Genomic DNA, 20,095 nt, shown 5'->3' on the forward strand with positions numbered 1-20,095 from the left:
ACGGTGGGTGAAATTTCAAAAGTCAATGAGACATGATGGTTCCAATGAAAGAGCTAGTGATAACGTACGTCGGGGTGGATGAGCTTTTTGTTTTAACAAAAAATGAATTTTTAACGATTATTTGTGTAAAAGTCCATAGGCTAACGTATATGTTAGGCTGCTGGAATCTGCCGATAGGGGGCGTTCTCAAATGAGACTAAACGGAGCTATATGTTCATTTTAGCCATTTCTGGTTTTTGTAATTTTGACTTTTTTCACTCAATAATGATCTATCTTTCACTATAATTTTGAATACTGGTATCCATTGTTATTAAAATCAAATTAAGAATGATCTTATTTTTTGGATCATAATCAATAAAGATTTTTTTTTTTTTAATTTGAATTTGAATTCGAATCGTGCCTCGCTTAAATGTATAAACAATAATATTTGTTTTTGTTTTTAGGGGGGGTTATTATGGGGGTTTAATATTTTTCACGGGGGGTTGAGCCCCTAAGCCCCCTCTAAAACCACTAATACCACCCGCTTTACTCTCTTTTCTTTCCTCTATTCGAAGGGGCAGGGGGCAAGTCAGAGCTCCGTAAAAAATTGTATGTGCTACAGGCAATACTTTGATCAACATAATTATACTTACATTAATACATGTACCACCAATATAACCATTAATAGTTTCCAGACTTAGCACACGTTCAAAATAATGACCTCGAATATCCACAAATATTTTAAACACGGAGAAGATCCACTTTAGTTGTGCATTTTAGAATAATCACTGCCAAAGTGACAAAGGTGCTTCTGAATACATTTTGTTTGCCCTCTTGAAAAGAATACGTGCTGTCGGTACATCGATGATTACATAACGTTCATGACCACGAATCCAGTAGCTTTATTTGCAGGTGCGCAGATTCTATCTACATGTACGAACTAGTTCATTAAATTATAAGAAAAAAGAGATCGGTAAAATGTGAAAACAATACATCGATAAAACACTCTCACTCATGTACTGTAAATAAGACTTCAGTGCTTATTTGGTTACTTTATCGATGAGGGTATAGAGGAAAGGATTGATAGAGGAATTAATGGGCAGAACAAAGACCACCAACCAAGCGTAGATATTGGATGAGAGAGTGATGACACCAGCCTGGATGAAGATCCCCATGATAATGATAGGCATCCAGCAAAAGAAGTCGGTCCCGACGATGAAAAACATCTTGAGCGCCATCTTGATCTCAGTGGCCGACTTCGCACTCTTTCCTGCCGCCTTCCTGCTGAAGCGAACACTGAAGAAAATGGCGACGTAGCAGCAGATGATGACCAGGAAACTGACGAGGTTCACTCCAAGGTAGATGGCAATGGAGAACTGCCAGGTGGGGGACGTTCCAGAGGCAAGAAAGTTGAAGGTGGTGACACCGTAGCGAGTCAAAGTGTAGCTGTCCACCTCCGAGTATACCGAGGAGAACTTCCGGATGAGCGGAAGTCCCACGCAGACATCACTCAGGCCGTGTGCGTCAGATTCCAGCTGGTTTAAGAGGAGAGAGCCAACACTGAGAATAAATGCCAGAAGCCACGCAATCACCGCAAATACACGGGAGGACTTGACACCCAGACGATTCTGACTAAATGGGAACTGGATGACGATGAAGCGATCAACGCTGATCAAGGTCAACAAGAAAACCGATGCCTCGGTGCTGAGGAACGAGACAAACCCAGCGATTTGACAAGCATTGCTGGTTCGCCACTCGTTCCCGATGCCATCCCAAAAGTACGCTTCACCAATGTACAGATCCATGACAGCAATGATCAACATGTATATACCCATCAAGAAATCCGACACTGCCAGATTGCTGATCAAGGTGGATTGAACAGTACCAGTGGCTGTTGTCGGTTTATCCCGCAATCTTGTGAAGATGACAAACCCATTACCAAGCAAGGCACTGATGCTAAGGATCCAGATGAACACTTTGATAGTCATATTTTGGAGGAATGTCCTTCGACACGTGAAGAGCGGATGTGGCAGTTCTCGTGTTATACACCCGAAGCTTTCTGGAACGATGCAACAGACTCGTTCGTCTCGAACAACTCTGTAAAAGACAGACGAGATGACTATTACACTGAAGCTTTAATTTTCACTAAAATAGTTGCCAAATATGACCAATAGTCTCACTGCACATTTTACGAAAAGTGCTGTAACAGCAGACTGTAATAAGTGAATTATAAAGTCTCGCATCGACAATTTTAGTCACTGTAAATTAAAAATTAGTATGGTCTTATATTTGGCTTTCTGATCAATATTGCCTTTTACTCTGATGTGTGCAAGACGACAAAAGGCTTATCCCTCCATTTTACTACAAGTTGTTGAAAATCATATTTAATATTATTCTTCCATAATTATGTAAATGCCCGCTTATTTGTTAACAACATGATAAAAGAATGCAATTTTGCTTTGATCATGCTATCATAAGGATGGACACTGTCTTGTACACCCGTCGGACACGAGGCGTCATTTCTCTCGTGATATTACCTTCACCAATTAGAGCAGTGAAGGCAGTAATTGCAATAACTGCACCATTCATCCTGTCCTAACTGTTTGCTTGTGAAGAGGTGTCTAGGTCTAGTGGATAAGTCACCGTCTTGTGGATTGCATGGTTCACGGCTCGAGTCCCTCCGCGGTACTTAATAAATGTCCTTTGGCAAGAGATTAATCTACATTTGCCACCGTCAACCCAGTTGTTAAATGGGTACCCGATAGGATGCGAACGTTAATGTGGTTGGATTGGCATGTGTGCGCTTGTAAAATGATGCCTGGCCGGAATAATCCCCAGGGAGCGGAACGAGTGCTCTATCATGTTGCGGATTAGCAATTGAATACAATGACAGGGGTAGTAACAATTATAAAGTAAAGCGCTTAGAAACGTTTTTTTGATACTTTTTCTCATTATTACTATCATTGCTATTATCATTATTATTATTATCATTATTACCATTAGAATTATTAGCATTATTAAAGCAGTATTATTATTATCCTTATTAATATTTGTATTATCTTATTTTGAAAAAAATCATTATTGCTATCTTTATTATTATTATTATCATTATCATTATTATAATTATTATTAATAATATTATTATTATTATTATTATTATTATTATTATCATTATTATCTGTTAATAACTGGCACATGGATAATTAAATTTTCACCCAGTAACTGACGTGGTATTAATGTACAAGTCCACTCCGACAATAACTTACTTTCAATAGAAGCAGACAAATCAGACAAACCAGTCAAAAGAAGTTTGAGCAAAATTGGATAACTAATAAGAAAGTTATGAACTTTTTAAAAAAATATATATAAAACTATGGAACAAGTGAAATCACTACACAATTTGCCAATTTGGTTATCAGTTTGTGACGTAATGTCCTCACTATATATCAATTGCTTTATATAGTTTAATCCCATTAATTTCCCTTTTTAATCCCCCAAAACTTTATTTCCCCATGCCTTTGCCAGGTTATATGATTTTTATCATATTGCTTGCATGACATTTCACAAGATCTTCTATGAACTTTGAAGAATTGATACTATTTTCTGAATATTGTGTATTCATAATTATTGATTTTTTTTAATCAAAATTCACATTTTGCATGATTTAACTGAGAAAAAAATACCCTATATTAGTGCATCCACACAAAAACATATTACTATCAATCTAACTTGGATGCCGGTGGGAGGAAATACGATTCTTGGGGATATCCCTCTTTCCTCTCCCACACTGAGCGAAATATCGGTCGGCTCGATTTTCAATTTTCAAACACCCTCCTGGAAAAAATACTGCGTACGACACTGCGAGCGCATCATACTTCATTGAAGTCACGCGGATCGGAACAGGATAATACTGAAAGAATCGCACAAGAACATGTTGATGCTTACTTCAAAACATGTAAAATGAACTCGGGATTCTGATAGCTGTATGTCTATACTTACAATAACTCAATCTTAGAAGGGCCAACAAATGTATTTGGCTGAAGGCGAATTCTGTCAGAAGAAAGAAGTCGCCTGAAAATAGAGCAAGAAAAATATAATAAAGAGTTATTTCCGAGGGCTTATATTGAAGGGAACCATTCGTCACAAGTTTGCAGCTTGTTTAAATGATGATTTAATTAACATTCAGATACTATTTCGCTTCTTCAAAAGAATTCCCGTCCTTTCAAATAAAACGACAACCTGCATTTAAACGCTGTCATCACGTTACACATAACTAAGTGGAGGCAGCTCACATGCCTAAGATTTGTTTCTATAGCGTTGTTAATATTTTCATGGCTTTCAAATGAAGACGATGGATACCCCAGTGCACATTTGGTCATCGAGGCTAAAGACAACAAAAATGCTTTCCTATTTCAAAATATAATCCGTGACAGTGTATATAAGCTTACGATATGTTTCCCGGATTTCTCATAAATTTTCCAGCATGTGCTCTAACGTAACCTATCGACAACCATTTAGGCGGACTTGCCGACATCTTTAATAAGGTGTAACATGTCACATCATCCTCTCCGGCTAGCAATTTAATTATCATTATTATTTTTATCAGAACCTTGTGTTCATTTAGATGACCCCAAATACTCACACATCCCTCAACGTAGGCAAACCATTCAGAGCACCAGGTTCAATGGTAGTGATGGGATTTCCTTGGAACGACCTGGGGGGAAAAAAAGGTACAAGTGGTTAAAAAAAATTGTTGGTGATCCGACATTTGCCTCTGTGACAATTGCTCCATAATTTAGTTCTTCAAAAGTTTAGAGGTAAACGAAGAATATCAAGGAGTACATTCTTATTTAGCCAACTGAATGTCCCATCATCGAGCTCTCGAAGTCCAGAAGCACCGTGAAGGGATTTGTAGATAACAGACAAGCATCGATGACGTGATCCATAGTTTGGATCTTTCCACAGTCACAGTTTGACGATGGATTAGCTCCAATTTTATGCATTAAATCCAGTTCAGCGACTGAAGTTAGAAACTTGTTAATTGTAAGAAATTTAATGCGGAGAAATAATATTTTTCAATAGAAATTGTTATTAACCACAATGATTTGAAAATAAAAATCAGTGCGGATCGCTGAACAGTGAAGGATTAGGACAGACTGACCGCCAGACTGCTAGAGTGATTTCGCAGACCGTTTTAGTGGGAAAGAGCGAGAGAGAGAGAGAGAGAGATAAAGAGGGAGCAAAGCTCCTAAATATCTGGACCGCCACTCTTTACTTACGCGAAGTCAAGCTTATTGAGCCCGTAGAAAATAGATGCATTAATAGACGTCAAATGATTATGGGTGATAACCCTATATAAAATGAGATAAAAGATGCAAATGAAATCAATTATTTACTGATCTAAGACAAAGTTTGAAGAAATTTAAAGATAAATTGCTGATTGATCAACCCCAAAAGAAGGGGAAAAATCATTGATTTAACAAATTAACTACTGTGGAAACAGGCCTTCAGCATAATTAAATGGTATTAGTATCAAGAGGCTCCAACTTTACCTATAGAACTGTCGAACAGAGATTTCAGAGACAAAGGCAGAGGTTTCTTTTTTCGAAAATCAATTTAACTTTCATTAAGTGGTTGCATATTCAGTTATATTTCAAAAGCACCAAGCAACGCGCCTTGATAAATTATGTGCAAACCAAAACGACTATATTCAGAATTAGAATCACTGCATGTATGTGTTACAGTGGTACAGTATCTTGACTCCCGCGCAAGAGGCCCTGGGTTCGATTATAGTCTTGGACAAGGTGTTTTCTCAATATTTATCCCACCCGACCCTTGCCGGTGAAGTTGGAATTAATGCTGAGGTACTGATAATTGAAAGACCCTCAGGGATAGCAGGAGTAATACCTATGGTGCCATCTTGGATAATCAAGATCTTACTCTTTCTTAACAAGCTCATGATTAATTGGAAATAGTTGGTAAATCAATTCTTTCCTCTTCCTCTTATCATTCATGACATAAGAAGTTTACATTTTCTCAGAACTTTATTGATCAATCTGAAGAGTCATAACGATTGATCAATAAAGTTCTGAGAACATATAAACTTTATCCATCTCGAATAAACCATATTGTCACAATCATTTCATGGAAAAAAGATAAGAACAAATAAATGGCAACAACGTAGTAGTATGTTAACATTAATATAATCATACATGTCAAATAAAATATTAATGATCAAGCTTACAAACGTTCCAAAGTCTGCCCCACATCAAAAAATGCTCCGGATGGGATAGTTTTCAAATCATTGAATTCAAAATTTCTGAAAGAGAAATAATAATGTAATCATGGTAATACATTTGAGAACAGTTAATATATACAAAATGTAGCACATTAATAGTAATACCCGTTTTTTTTTAATAAAGTTGTACATATCATAAAGACGATTAGGATGATACAAACAGCATCATACATTCCATGAAGCAAAAGAAATAATGATAACAAAACATATAAAACATACACACAAACAATAACAGGGAAAATAAAAAATAAAGTTACTAATTTGTGGATTGGATAAGTATTGATCACTGTCAACTGCAGGTTAATCGGCAAATAATTGAAGTAATGAATTATGAATCTTATTCGAACAAAGAACAGAGCGATGAGATGATTTATATTCAACTTATCAATCATACTTCGCAAGCATTCTGTGAAAATATACTGGATTATGTAATTATGTTAATTTTATTAAGTGCATTGAAGGGCGTTCTATTTTGTGTGATGTACAAATTACTTTATTCTTCTAAATCTCGTTCACGGCATAGTGAAGACTGAAGACAAGCCAGAGGGTGCAATATATTTTACCGTGCATAAATACAATATCAATGAAATTAAGAAGGTACAGAATCCTGAAAGCCTACAAGTGCCTGTGTTGACTACGCCTTTTATTGTTGCCAGTTGAAAATATGGTTATCTGTTTAATTTTTTTACATGAATGATATATACCTGTCTCTAAAGTATCGGCCTACTTACATGATGAAAAGGCTCTGAAGACCTCTAAAGCAACCTTCGTACAATCGAGTAATCTGATTGAACGCCAAATTTCTACATGATGGTAAAAAAAGACAGTATACAAATTAGCTTTTCATTTATTGTAAAGTAGTTTTTTTCTTCTCGAAGAGAGTTCTGAGACACATCAACATTTATTACCAGTGTCACGATTTCGGTGTCTAAGTCCAGACATCTTTCTCAAACGTGTTCTGGCAGACTGAAGCTGGATGATAGTTATTTTTGTGCCGCTGTGTCGATCGCCACGTCGCGTCAGTCTGTCAGTGCATGTCTGATAAAGGTGTCATGGCTTGGTCATAACAAATGTCACACAGGTAATTAAATTTCGATGTGTCATGGAATTTTTTTTAATATTATCTTAAATCCCGTCTGCACTAGTTTTGCCAGGAGGGATTAGACCAACTTGCTAGTGACTGACAGGTGGTTATCTTATCAACTCAGCTCTCAATTAACTAAGAAAAAGAGGATTATGGGGACCAACAGGCATCGCTCAGGCATTGTTTTCTATATAGAGGGAACAAGTAGCTACAAGTAGTACAGTGGGGCTTTAACCATAATATACTGATGAAATTATTCAGCAGCATAAATTTATTATTCTCAATGTGCGAATCGTTATGATTACCTGGAACGATTCATTATTTTTCTGAAATACAATCACTTTTTTGTCTGAATATCTCGTGACACTTTCGCCCACTGTCGTTCCAGGGCAGGCTTTTATTAACAAACGTGACAAAATGAATATAATATTCTGTAGACTTACAATCCGCCTAAATTACGAAGACCTTCGAATGTTCCATTTTCAAGAACAGTCAGGCTATTGTGATCAAGCGCCCTGTAATATAAGAAAACATAAAATTAAAAGATCCACTTATAGCAAAGTAAAGGGAACGCTTTACAGTCAAATTCAGAATTATGAATGAGGCCTTGAATTGCTGATTGTCGTGTCATTATATACTATCACTCAAAGCTCGGTATTTCTATCTAATTACTGAGAATCAGCAGTTTGACACCAATATCTATATATATGTATATTTATATCACACGATGTTAATGGACATTAATTGCGTAGCTACGGCGGAAAGGTGAAGGGGGCAAAGAGAAGATAAGGGGGAGAAAAGGTAAAGGGTAGGATCAAGGGCGTAAATCCGAGCTTGAGCATGGGGAGAGGGGGAGACACAATTACACAGGGGCGGATCAGCCATGCCTGTGAATAAACGGGGGGAGGGGGTGTCCCCCTTGTCCCCCGGATTGACGCCCTTGGGTAGGATGAGGGATGGGACAAGAAAATTGATATGATCCCGCACCCTTCCTGAGGCCAAATTGATATCCTTCTTATTTCGGACGTTATTCACCGAACAAGGGCGCCTTCCCACTGGATCTAGTGCCCGACTTGGCCGGAAGGCCACTATTGAATATAGCTGAAGAGGTAAAAGTTGTATTAAAGCAAACTCACAGTTCCCATAACCGACAAAGTCCGATAAAGACGCCTGCTGGAAGATGGCTGAGCTGAGTGGAGCTTAGATCCCTATAAAGACAAACCAAATCAGGTTCAGTATAATTTAGCGACTAGCTTTACATAGTCCTTTTTAATTAAAAGTAAACAGCATGATATGATAGTATAATAACATGATAATAATAATTACAATAATAATAATAGTAGTAATAATAATAATAATAATAATAATAATAATAATAATAATAATAATAATACAAATAATAATAATAATACAAACAATACAAAATGATAATAATTTTGTTTACACAGAAAAGCCCCATCACATATTGCTCCGGTTGTCACATTTCGCTCGCTGGACGTATATAGCAGACGACAATCGGCGGATTAGACGACACTTGGTAGTGAATTTGTATGTGAGATTACTTTGCTAAATATAAAATACAAGAACATTTTCCATATCTTTAAACTATCATTGATATCTGATAATTAAACAGTTATTAAAATAAACCTACCAAACTACATAATACAATGAAATACTTGACTTAAAGTAGAGGAGTTTGATGTGGTGCACGATTGCACCCCTCTGTAAATAATCGAATAGTCCATGGCGATCATGAGTATTCATGTTTTTGCTTACCTCTGCAAAATTTTTGCTTATCTTCAATGGACAAATTACGGTGGGGGGGTGGCTGAAATGGACATAATGAACCGATCAGAACTGATCTATTATGATTCAATGCTCAAGTACCCTTAACAGCTCATTTTATATATGTTATTACCAAAGAAGAAAAAAGCCAGTCAGTCACTCAATAGTGTCTGACAGTGAAGTCTAGCAAGGAAACGGGTTTCCTTGCATACTTTGAATATTATGACACTGCTAACGTTTCAATTTTACAGATAGGACATACATGACATATTCATTTTCCTGCAAAGTTCTACAGAGTTTGATATTGGCTGCAATAGTTGTATTATATTCAATTCAAATTGTATTGATTGAAATCCAAACAAATAGGATGATAAGAGTAGAGGGAAACCCCAGTCCACCTGGACACCCCAAATCACTTATGCCGGTGGGTGAGACCCGAGGGTTACAGTGATTCAGTTCGCTTTTCACCTCCAAGGCACAGGTGACGCCAAATACTTTCTTCAATTCAATTCAAAAACAACTCTCATTTATTTCATTCTCGCTTAAAACATACATTGATACAAAAGATACAAAATAATTCTTAAACAATTTTATAAACAAAGTGTCAAGCAAATTAGTGGAAATTGACTGCTTATGGAAGAAAGCAATGTAATTTGTTTTCTAGGATTTATCAACAATCTATTTGATTTGAACCATTTTGTTACTTTGGCTATTTAAGTATTGATATTATTTTGTAAAGCTATGGTCACAACTCAGAGTGGCGACCGACCGATTTCTAGCCTGCTCGGTCGCCGCTGGAATTTAGGCATCGCCCCACGAAATTTGGAGAAGAAGTCGAGCAGGCTGTAGAGCCCCAGCGATGCCTGGGCGGTGCCCTGTCGATATCCCGTCGGTCGCCGGTCGATTTTAGGTTGAAACTGAGCGAATTTGGGGAGCTTCTCTGCGGTGGCCGACTAATGACCCATCGATTACCGGGCGGGCTCTTGGAGAATTCGAGCAGGCTGTATAGAGCCTGCTCGAAATTGGGGAGCTTCTCCGCCCGGATAAAACCAGTTAGATGCTCCTAAGAAGATGTATCGTTAGGATAAACTGATCATTCATGTGGTTATCCGTCTGCAACAGCTTATAAAATATTGATTGAATTCAGTTGCTATATGTTGTGGATCATTATCCTTTTTAGTTCCATTAAAAAAGTACTCAGGTAACAAAATTTATGCTTATTTAGTAATGAGTTTATAACTGACCAAGTCAGTTCAGTATTATTTTTATATGCCTTTAATCTGTTAAAAGAATATTATTTTTCGCATGCTTTAACAGATTATTCAATTTATTTCTATATTTGTTGTATTTTCTTTTATTATCCACTGTATTGTTTTGGAGAAAGTGTTTATAATAACGTTTTTTCTTCTTTATACATCTCAATTAATACTTTGTTATCAAAGGTTTTTTCATGTCTCTTTTTATTATGTTTAGTTTTTGACAAAGGACAATTTTAGTCAAACAATTTAGTAAAACGGTTAATAACAAAGGAATATGCGTCATTAGCATTCCCATATTATGAAGATTAGTCCACTCTTCATGATAAAGATCATATTGAAAATTTCTTATATTATCATCTGAGTATTTACGAGTAAAGCGAATTGAGCTACGTTGATAAGTATTTTATTAGAGCTTTTAGAGACTAGAAAAATGGGTAAGTGGTCACTAAAACCTGAACACTAACTACCTGAGTCAAAATCTGAGTCAAAGATATTGGTGAATACATTAAAGGGTAGCACTGCTTGGTGTAATACGAGTTTTTTTTTTTAATAATCTGGAATATACCAAGTTCAGATTCTAATAATTATAATAATACATGTAATAATAACAATAATGATAACAAACAAACGAACAAACTTACAGTGTATGGGCATTGTTGAGTCCTGAGAAAGCGCCCTTCATCAGATGACGGACGGGGGCGCCATCAAGATTTCTGCAATAAATATATGATGATAATAACAATAATATTAATAATTAATAACAATAATTATTATTAAACGTTCAAGAGGAGGGACGGTCAAACTCGGTCAAAATAATGTTTGAGTGATGAGGAAAGAAGTGAGATAATTTTTGTCATCTACAGGAGATTTTTAAAAAACATTTCATACAGACATATCGAAGAACATATAAAAATAAGAAATTGTTTTCTTAAAGGTATTACAAAGTTTTGGTATTGGGTCATGAATTTGGTACAAATTAACATATTAGAAGAATATGCATTCCTATAATAGTCATTGATCGTTGTCGCGGTTGAAATCGAGTCTAAAGTTATGAAATTATAAATAATAAACTCTTTAATGTCTTTAAGTTGTATAGCTCCCTCTCAAGATCAAGATATTAATTTAGCTATGAAACAATGTTTCTTGACTAAAATCGACCGATTAGCTATTCCCGTTTGGAAATTATATATCACAACTACATATTCTGAGATTTTCATGGTCGCAGCTACCATTGTACGACCATAGGCGCTATTTGAAAAATTATCAAAATTTACCGGGAGCACCGGTAAATTTTGATATTCAATTTTTCTCGAAAACAGAAGTGTTTTAGGGGCTAATTTTTTTTAGTGATTATAATACATTCACAGGGGCATCAAAATATATCAAAGTTGTAAAGATTCACTATCCACCCAATTTTCAAAATTTCCCAAAACTTTGTATTACCTTTAATCTTTACCAGCATTCTATGACTGTTTAATTGGTGTTTACGTTGCGATGCCTGTCCCCTCTTCTTCATTTCTTGTTACTTCTCTCCCTCTCCCTCTTTATTTCTTTTTCTTTTCTCGCTCACTTTCTCTGCGTCTGTCTGTCTCTCTGTGTCTGTATGTCTCTCTCTCTAACACACCACTACAGGGAAATGGCGTCAACCGTGGACCAAGTTTAGTACTTGTGTGTGTGTGCGTAGGTAATCACCAGCAACCGCGGACCACTCCATAGAAAACTACATCAAACCGCGGACGTACCTCCTATGGAATGATCCAGTTAGCGAGCGCCTCTCCCGCGCAGTCAAAAGGGGGCGCTGTGACATTTCGCGATACACATCGGACTGATCCAGTCGATGTGCCCTACACGCTGTGACATCTAATATTCAAACACCCCCTACGTCGTAAATTTGATAGGGCGGAACCGGTATCGCAACCGTGGACGGTCCCCCATTGCAGGTACGTCCGCGGTTTGAGGTAGTTTTCTATGGAGTGGTCCGCGGTTGCTGGCGTTTTCCTACGCACACACACACGCGCGAGCACACAAACACACACACACACACACGTGCGCGCGCATCCACCCACACACATACACGCACACACTATCTCTCTCTCTGTCTCTTCCCCCTCCATATATGATTGTTTATCCCTACAATTCCTTCAATCCAACGATCACAAAGACTTCCGAAAAGTCACTCAAAGTCAACTTTAATAGCCTCATCTATCACCTTGAAATGTGCCAATGACATATATTACTCGATCCGACCTTGGTTTCTGAAGGCAATACAGGAGGGTAATCAAATTGCCCTTAATTTTATTTCTTGAAAAGTCTTTGCCATCGTTTTATTCTACTTCATTTACATAATTATAGCCTTTGGCGCTGTTGCATTCGCGTAGTCTTCATTCCATCCGTCCGTGCATTTCACCCAAAAAGGCAACCAGTCGGGATCGCCGCAGCGAGGTGCAGTAAGTGGAGGGCCGATCCCGACGTACTGCTGAGACTCGCCGCAAGAACAATTAGCCGGGCAACGCAGTATCTCTGTATATAGATAAATATTGAGTGGTACTACAAAAATGGAGAATAGCAGAGATTACAGAAAAGAATACAAAACAGGTATTATTTATTTTATTATTGTTGACTTACAGCGTACAGCCATATAATGACCCCCCCCCCCCCCCCAAACAAAAACACACACAAAAAAAAAATGTTTACCGTGAAAATTCATGACTTCTTCGAACCCCCACTTTAGAACAAAAATGAAAGAGTCAGTTTCCCACATTCTTTTTATTAGGTTAAATCGTCATATTTCAATATAGGAAAATATGCATTTGTATAACTTTCTTTGGTATAGAAATATAGACCCTGGAACGGGTTTAACATTTAGCAAAATGCAGGCCATTGTGTATTAACATCTTACCACCCCGCCCCCCCCCCCCTCCCCCCCCCCCCACTCAGTGTTATTTAGGGTACGCATATGCTCGTTCCCTTTTTTTTTTAAAGCACCCCCTATCTGAGGACTGCCAACATTTCCGAACCCCCCTTTCGCGGGCTTTTCGCGGGCTTTTCCTGCCTTTAAGACCCCCCCCCCCTCCCCCTAAATCAGGGAAAATGCTCAATATACTCCCCTAAATTCGGAATAATTTCTCAGGAGTCCAAAGAGATGAGAGAAAAAACGAAAAAACACCCCCTTTTTAAAGAAATCTCCGGGTGAAAAGTCTAATACACCCCTTTTTTTACAATTCTCGGGCCGGACTTTGTCGCACGAAAAGTACCCCTTTACCGGACATTTTGGCAACCCGCATGCGGTCATTCCGATCTCTGAGTTGGGGGCCGGGCTTACCACAAAACATTTCATCGTCTTCGTATGGGCAATCAATCCTTCCATCGCATTGCAATCTGGGAAGGAGGCAAATATCACTTCCGTTGCATTGGTATGCGCCGGGACTGCATTCTGGGTATTATTACAGAGAAAGAGGAAAAAAACAGAAGCGTGGTGAAATTAGGATCACTAAGTCACGGTAGGATTCATGTTGGTATTTGTTTAATCCTGCAAATCCAAGAAGTTTAAGTTCCCCCACCCCCTGATTTGTCGAATTCCCATTCATTCAAAATTGCCTTTAATACAACTCTGAATAGGCCTATTTTAATTTATTTCTCTTCTTTATTTTGTCCATCCTTCACTAATCATTTTCTTGCACAAATTGATTTTTTGCACAGTTTATAAAAGGGTTAACAAAATATCCACGCATAATAGTCCTGTTTAAAGGCGAACTTTTCCATCCTTCACATCATTTATGTTTTCAAAATTGTTACAAATTTTTAATCTAGTGAAAACAAATTATGACCTGACAGAAATTTCATTTTCAATGGGTATATCAAGAATCTATTTCTGATCATGACTTGTGTTCAAACTCATTATGTATGCATGATGCCGAAACATAAGCACAAGAACTAAATAGATATAGAACAAATATCATTAAAATACACGCTATTATTTAACTGTTGTTTGACAACTATATTTCTCGAACAATATCCCTTCTTTATTTTAGAAAGAGTTTTTCATATATACCGTCACATCCAATTTCATCTGAGAAGTCAGGGCAGTCAACAATCCCATCACATCTTGCACTGACCCGGATGTATTGATGACCAGAGTGACAGTAGAAATCCTCCCCCGTTGTGTCAACCATTGGTGTTTCTATAGACATAACCAAGCACGAACGGAAATACTAGTACATGTAGATAATACATTGATCATGTCTTTTTGTGCAGGCGCGATGGCTTAGTGGTTAAGCAATGGTCTCGTAACCGGGATGTCTCGGGTCCGAAACTAAGTCGATATGCTAGTGCCCTTTGAAAAGGCGTTAATCCTCATTATCAAGTCACTTGGAGAGATTTCAAAGCCGTTGGTCCCTGGTTGCTTATTTACGAGCAAACACATGTTTTATCAACGGTCAGGTCAAACAAACCATAAACCCGTGTGTATAAGTGAGAAATTAATTTATTCGTGCTCAGCAGTGGTGAACCGGGCCGGTGGGGGGGGGATAAGTACTTCGTACCCGTAATTGAACGGAAAGAAAAGAGAAGGAAACAGGAAAACGGGGAAAGGGGAAGGACAGATGAAAAGTAGACACTCTTTAGCTCTTTCCTAATCAAAGGTCAGGTTAATCGTGGTCCTCGTTCCTCAATATATGGACCCAACACTTAACCGATGGCGTTCAGCTCAACCCCATTAGTTTTTATTTATTCATGATTTTTCATGACTTTTTTGGATTATCACTTTAAAAAAATACTTTATGTTTAAAAATGTTTATTTTTATTTTTTGTCCCACCCATTGAGGGGGCACTAGTTAAATGGGGAGGGGGGGGGCAGCGCCACCATTCTTACTTCATGAATGACATACGATATAAAAAGGTAATCGATTGAGGTAAGGTATGGAAGTAGGTCGTAAAATATCTTGTTCATGTCAATTCCCCTTCCCTTACTTTCTCTATTTTTGTCTATTGATGAAAGGGAACTGGCCTAGTGCCCCTGTAGCTATACAACTGGCTACAAGGTTTTATTTCCGGTAGGTATTTAGTCATTCAAAAGACATGCACCCGTGCTCTTACCATTTGTATCTATATCGTATGACGTAAACTCCATGACAAAGCCCCGGCGCTGCTCGGTGACGTCACTACAGAAGCTGACCACCGTAGATCCTCCCGGTAGGATAAGTGACGTCACAGAACTACTAGCCAATGAGAGGTTCGTAGCAGTCACCCCATCAGTTGACACGTGATGAATATGCACCGTATCCCAGATATGTTCAATATCTAGTATTTTGACGTCAATCACTACCTGCGCATAAATTAAAATCACGTGCTTGTTTAAATCATTCATTTCGCCAAGTCTAATCTTTAGACATTTTAAAGTGATATTATATATGTACTAGATTTACAAATCAAGCGATTGTATAGATGATATGCCCATCATTATACATCATGACCATTACTAATAACTGCTGCACGCATGGGCGCGCGTATGAGCGGGGGGGGGGGCGTTGGGGAGATGCCTTTAGCCTGCACATCATTCCGCCCTTCTATCATTCGATATGTCACACAAAATTTCCCAGAAAATATGATAATTACTGTACAGACCTAATCGCTGCCGATTAGAGCACGCAGGTTGCAGGAATAATAAGAGTTTCGAAATTGGGGGATGGGGATGCTGCAGCCCTCATCCCCTGCTACTTACGACTATGGTTTCACAACAGGCAAAGCTGATTTGCGCAATGATGAATTTGTTCTTAAAGCTATACGTGACCAGATTTTCGAAAAGTAAGGTAAATGACATAATGATTGTGTAAACTTCAGGTGGTGGTTAGTACACCCCAAAATACATGTAAAGGATTAGCTGTAGGGAACGTTTTGAAGCTCTTCCTCTTAAACTCATCGAAATGAAGAGCTCAAGAGTGATCAGCAATACAATATATGCTTCGGGCATGTAGATACGACTTATCTTATAACAATGAGAAACTTAGTCTCTCATAACTACTTTGTGTTCAATGTATTTTCAGATACTCCACTCCAAAACAAAGGATTACTTATCTCGTGGAGGGCCGTCTCTATTCAAAATTTAGATTTGGTTTGATTTATTTATTCTCCGAATTCACAATAAAAACCTGATATATTATTTATACAGAATATTTACGACATAATATAAATAAACGTTTAAACTAACATAATATACGATGTAAAAACAAAAGAAGAAGACAATAATGAAGTAGGAAGGTCACCCAGTTCATTCCAGCCAAAAATACAAGACTGTTCTTTCATTGTGTCCAATATCATTTGAGTAGTTAGAGTTCTTAGGGGGTGCACATTTGAAATTATGCGAGCCAAATATTGGTACATAATGGTGACACCGGAAGTGGCAAAAACTTTTTTTTTGGGGGGGGGGTAGACAAAAAAAATCCCCATCACCCCACTCTTACATGCAGGCCCCGCTGAACGTTTGTCGGCGGGGGGTCAAGTGATGGAGCCCCCAGAAGCTCAGGGGTATGGGCATTTAATTACTGTCAGATGAGCATATTTTGATACCTTATTAATTTGTGACACTGGCAGGACACAAATTGGTGTTGGGTCCAGGCGGCGGAGCCTCCATAAGCTCAGGGGTTTTATACATTTAATTATCGTCAGATGAGCATATATTTTGATACCTTATTTGTGGCACTGGCAGGTCCAGGGGAAGGAGCCCCCGAAAGCTCAGGGGTTTTGGTAAATAAATTACGGTATAGATGAGCATATTTTGATACCTTATTTGTGACACTGGCAGGAAGCAAATTGGTGTTGGGTGCAGGGGGCGGAGCCCCCAGAAGCTCAGGGGTTTTATACATTAAATTGTCGTCAGATGAGCATCCAGCCGTCCGCCTTAGGGCCCTAGATGGGGTCTAGGGGGCAGAGCCACCGGAAGTCAAGTGGTTTTAGGCATTTAATTACGGTCAGATGAGCATCAGGGTGCCTGACTTTGGGCCCTAGGTCAAATCCAGGGGGCTAAGCTCAGGGCATTTAATCAGATGAGCAATTTTTTTTTTTTTTTATGGCCCCTGAAATTGGGAAATTACGTCGTCAGATATTTCGTTAAGTGGCTTTGGAGGGTGGAAGGAACACTTTTTGTTATTGCTTTATTTAGCGCAAAAAAAAAATCAAAAAAATCTTTCCCCCTTTTTTTTTGCCAGGGGGAGTGGGGCGGGCCCCCGGACCCTCCTGGTTCCGCCACTGTTCTATTAAGTACATAATTTAACACGGACTCTATAGTTGGGAACGTTTCTGTGTGAGAGATAAATTACTGTTTTATCAGCATATAAGTGAACAGAGCATTTCTTTATATGTTTTACAATATCACTAATATAAATTATAAACATCGGGTCCAATATAGATCCTTGGGGAACCCCGTAATCTATATTCGATTCTGATGATGTAGCTGAGCTAAATTGGGTACATATACGACGACCTTTTAAGTAACTAGAAAACCATGATAAACAATCAGGTGATACACCACTCATAGATAGCAAAGAATATCAGGATCAACGGTGTCAAACGCCTTAAGCAAGTCTATAAGACCGCGCCAGTGTACAGACCGTGGTCGATAGCAGTCAGCCAATCATCGGTAACTTGTAACAGGGTGGTAATAGTCGAATGATTTTTTTTTCTAAAACCTGATTGAGTTTCGGACAAAATATTATTCCATCTCAAATAATCAGCTAATTGTATTTGAACGAGTGTCTCTAGGATGTTGGATACAGATGGTAGAATAGTGTGAGCCAGTGCTAATACGTAATGCTTTTTTCTGCAAAGGAAGAATCTGATTAGTCTTGTATTTTGTAGAATTTGCCCCAAATCATATTGCAAAAATAATTTGTGGGGCAGGATTAACGCATTATACAGCATTACGAGTGTATAATTTGGTAAAACAAACGGCTACAATCCAACTTTGCTTTAATGTTAGGCATTAAGCCTTGTCAAGTAATCTTTGTCAAATCTTCTTAAAGCCGAAACTTCGTTTATTTTGTATTACATTTACTTTGTCGCTAATGTCGTTTGATAAATCAGTATTATCTCCTTACTTAACCCTTGTTCTTGGAATAGTATCAAAGTCTCCTCTTGTTAAGCCTATCCCCGGCGTTTGTCAAGAAAAGAAGGTTGTCCAGCCGTCAATTCATTTATATGTGCTGTGAGAGCATGAATATTAATTGCAGGATAAGCTTTGCGCCTTCTGTGATGTTAGGGAGTTGATTTTTACGACAGGAAGGGAACGAGGTGTTATCAGAAGATTAAGGGAATGGATGCATAGCCCATTGATGTAAAAAAAAAAATTAAAATAATGACAAAACATGTCAACCGCAGAACCGTTATCAATAAATGACGGACGACTGATTAAAGATAGTTTGTGTGGGCAGTGTCTGTCACCCAGATACGGGTCAGTTTGAACTGAACTTACAGGACACCTACGTCACTTTCGTGTCTGATAAACCACCGAAATTGACGCAAACCGCAGACCTGGTGAGGCATGTGTGCATTATTTTTGTGACGCACATAAAAACTTATGTGTGCACATTTCACATTGTCTACAGCACAATGGAGCAGTGGCGGATCGGGGGGGGGGGGGGGCGGGGGGCCCGCCCCCCCCCCCCTTGAGAAAAAAAATCATGTAAAATCACGTGATTTTTACCTTTTTGGGGGGTTGGGCCCCCCCCCCCCCCCCCCCCCCTGGCGCTCAAGGGGGTGCAAATGAAAAAAAAATCGAGGAAGAAAAAAAAAAATGTGCTCATGGAATGCATGCTTCATTTCGTTCTTGCCGTATTTTAAGAACTAATTGTGTTTTGTTTCTTTTGTAGAAAACATATTTGTATTCCGCACCCGTCATGCAGTGAATCTCTTTTTTTTTAGATGTGTATGTTTCAATTCAATTTAGTTCATTTTGACATTTGCGGGTGCACTGTTTAAGAAGGGGCACCTCAATTTTTGTGATTTCATAACTTCTTCTATCCCTTTACTTAGCTGATGAATAAGTCTTCGTCACATAGTAAGCTCATGCACCGGCTCTGTAGTCATCTCATGTACAGCCTACTTGGCTCGTAGATTATAGGTCGTTTTCCAGAATGTTCGTTATTTCTAAAGGTCCGTTTTTTCGACATTTATATAGCACCCTGTATCCATTTGTTTGTTTGTTGGAAGCTTCTAAGCTTCGGAACAACGAACCCTATAATAAACGACGTAAGAGCCAAATATGAATATTGAGAGTGCATTTGCATATTAATGAGAAAACGAAATTAAGTCATTGATTTCATAATGACATGGCTTTTGTTAAATAATATAAAGTGATCTTTATGGGATTAAGATGTTGACACTTGAGGCTTCACGTACCAGTGAAACAGCTACTCAATTACGCCTTTACAAATACCGATCGTCGAGACACACCACCTCAATACTGACAACATGATTAGAAACGATGAAAGAGTATGCCTACCATCTGATCAGGGTCGGTCACAACTTTCCACTCTATCTGGGTGTCAGAAGGATAGATACCGGGATGGTCGGGTGAGACCAGGGTTGTGATATAGGTGCCATCTTGATTGGTGTTTAGGCCGAGCGAACCTGGTCGGAGAGAGAGGAAGAGTTGAAAACATAAATCGTCAACTAATGGTATAGTAGATTGAAATGGGT

General features: G+C 38.3%; 2 protein-coding genes across 2 annotated transcripts; both read right to left on the bottom strand.

Moving 5' to 3' along the window:
- Positions 1-364: 364 nt before the first annotated feature.
- On the bottom strand, positions 365-5,627 carry LOC115924290 (G-protein coupled receptor GRL101-like). Its single transcript, XM_030986387.1, has 4 exons — positions 5,259-5,627; positions 4,622-4,693; positions 3,979-4,050; positions 365-2,076 (listed from the first exon to the last, which is right to left on the bottom strand). The coding sequence occupies exon 4, from the start codon at positions 1,965-1,967 to the stop codon at positions 1,020-1,022; it is 948 nt and encodes a 315-aa protein (XP_030842247.1). The 5' UTR covers positions 1,968-2,076; positions 3,979-4,050; positions 4,622-4,693; positions 5,259-5,627; the 3' UTR covers positions 365-1,019.
- LOC105443843 (insulin-like growth factor-binding protein complex acid labile subunit) lies at positions 4,618-13,697 on the bottom strand. The gene is made up of 7 exons (XM_030986005.1): positions 13,688-13,697; positions 12,748-12,952; positions 11,047-11,118; positions 8,498-8,569; positions 7,805-7,876; positions 7,009-7,080; positions 4,618-4,693 (listed from the first exon to the last, which is right to left on the bottom strand). Exons 1-7 carry the CDS (start codon positions 13,695-13,697, stop codon positions 4,618-4,620), a joined length of 579 nt encoding a protein of 192 aa, XP_030841865.1.
- Positions 13,698-20,095: the final 6,398 nt, after the last annotated feature.

The sequence above is a fragment of the Strongylocentrotus purpuratus genome, unplaced genomic scaffold, assembly GCF_000002235.5.
Source record: "Strongylocentrotus purpuratus isolate Spur 01 unplaced genomic scaffold, Spur_5.0 spur5_scaffold_15, whole genome shotgun sequence".
In the NCBI taxonomy this organism is placed as follows: Eukaryota; Metazoa; Echinodermata; class Echinoidea; order Camarodonta; family Strongylocentrotidae; genus Strongylocentrotus; species Strongylocentrotus purpuratus.

Coding starts and splice junctions, on each gene's coding strand:
- LOC115924290 (XM_030986387.1), bottom strand. CDS start 1,967: ATGACTATCAAAGTGTTCATCTGGATCCTTAGCATCAGTGCCTTGCTT.
- LOC105443843 (XM_030986005.1), bottom strand. Junction 11,119..12,747: donor GCGCCAAAGGCTATAATTAT/GTAAATGAAGTA, acceptor TATTTATTGCAG/AAATCTTGATGGCGCCCCCG. Junction 7,877..8,497: donor CTTTGTCGGTTATGGGAACT/GTGAGTTTGCTT, acceptor CTTATATTACAG/GGCGCTTGATCACAATAGCC.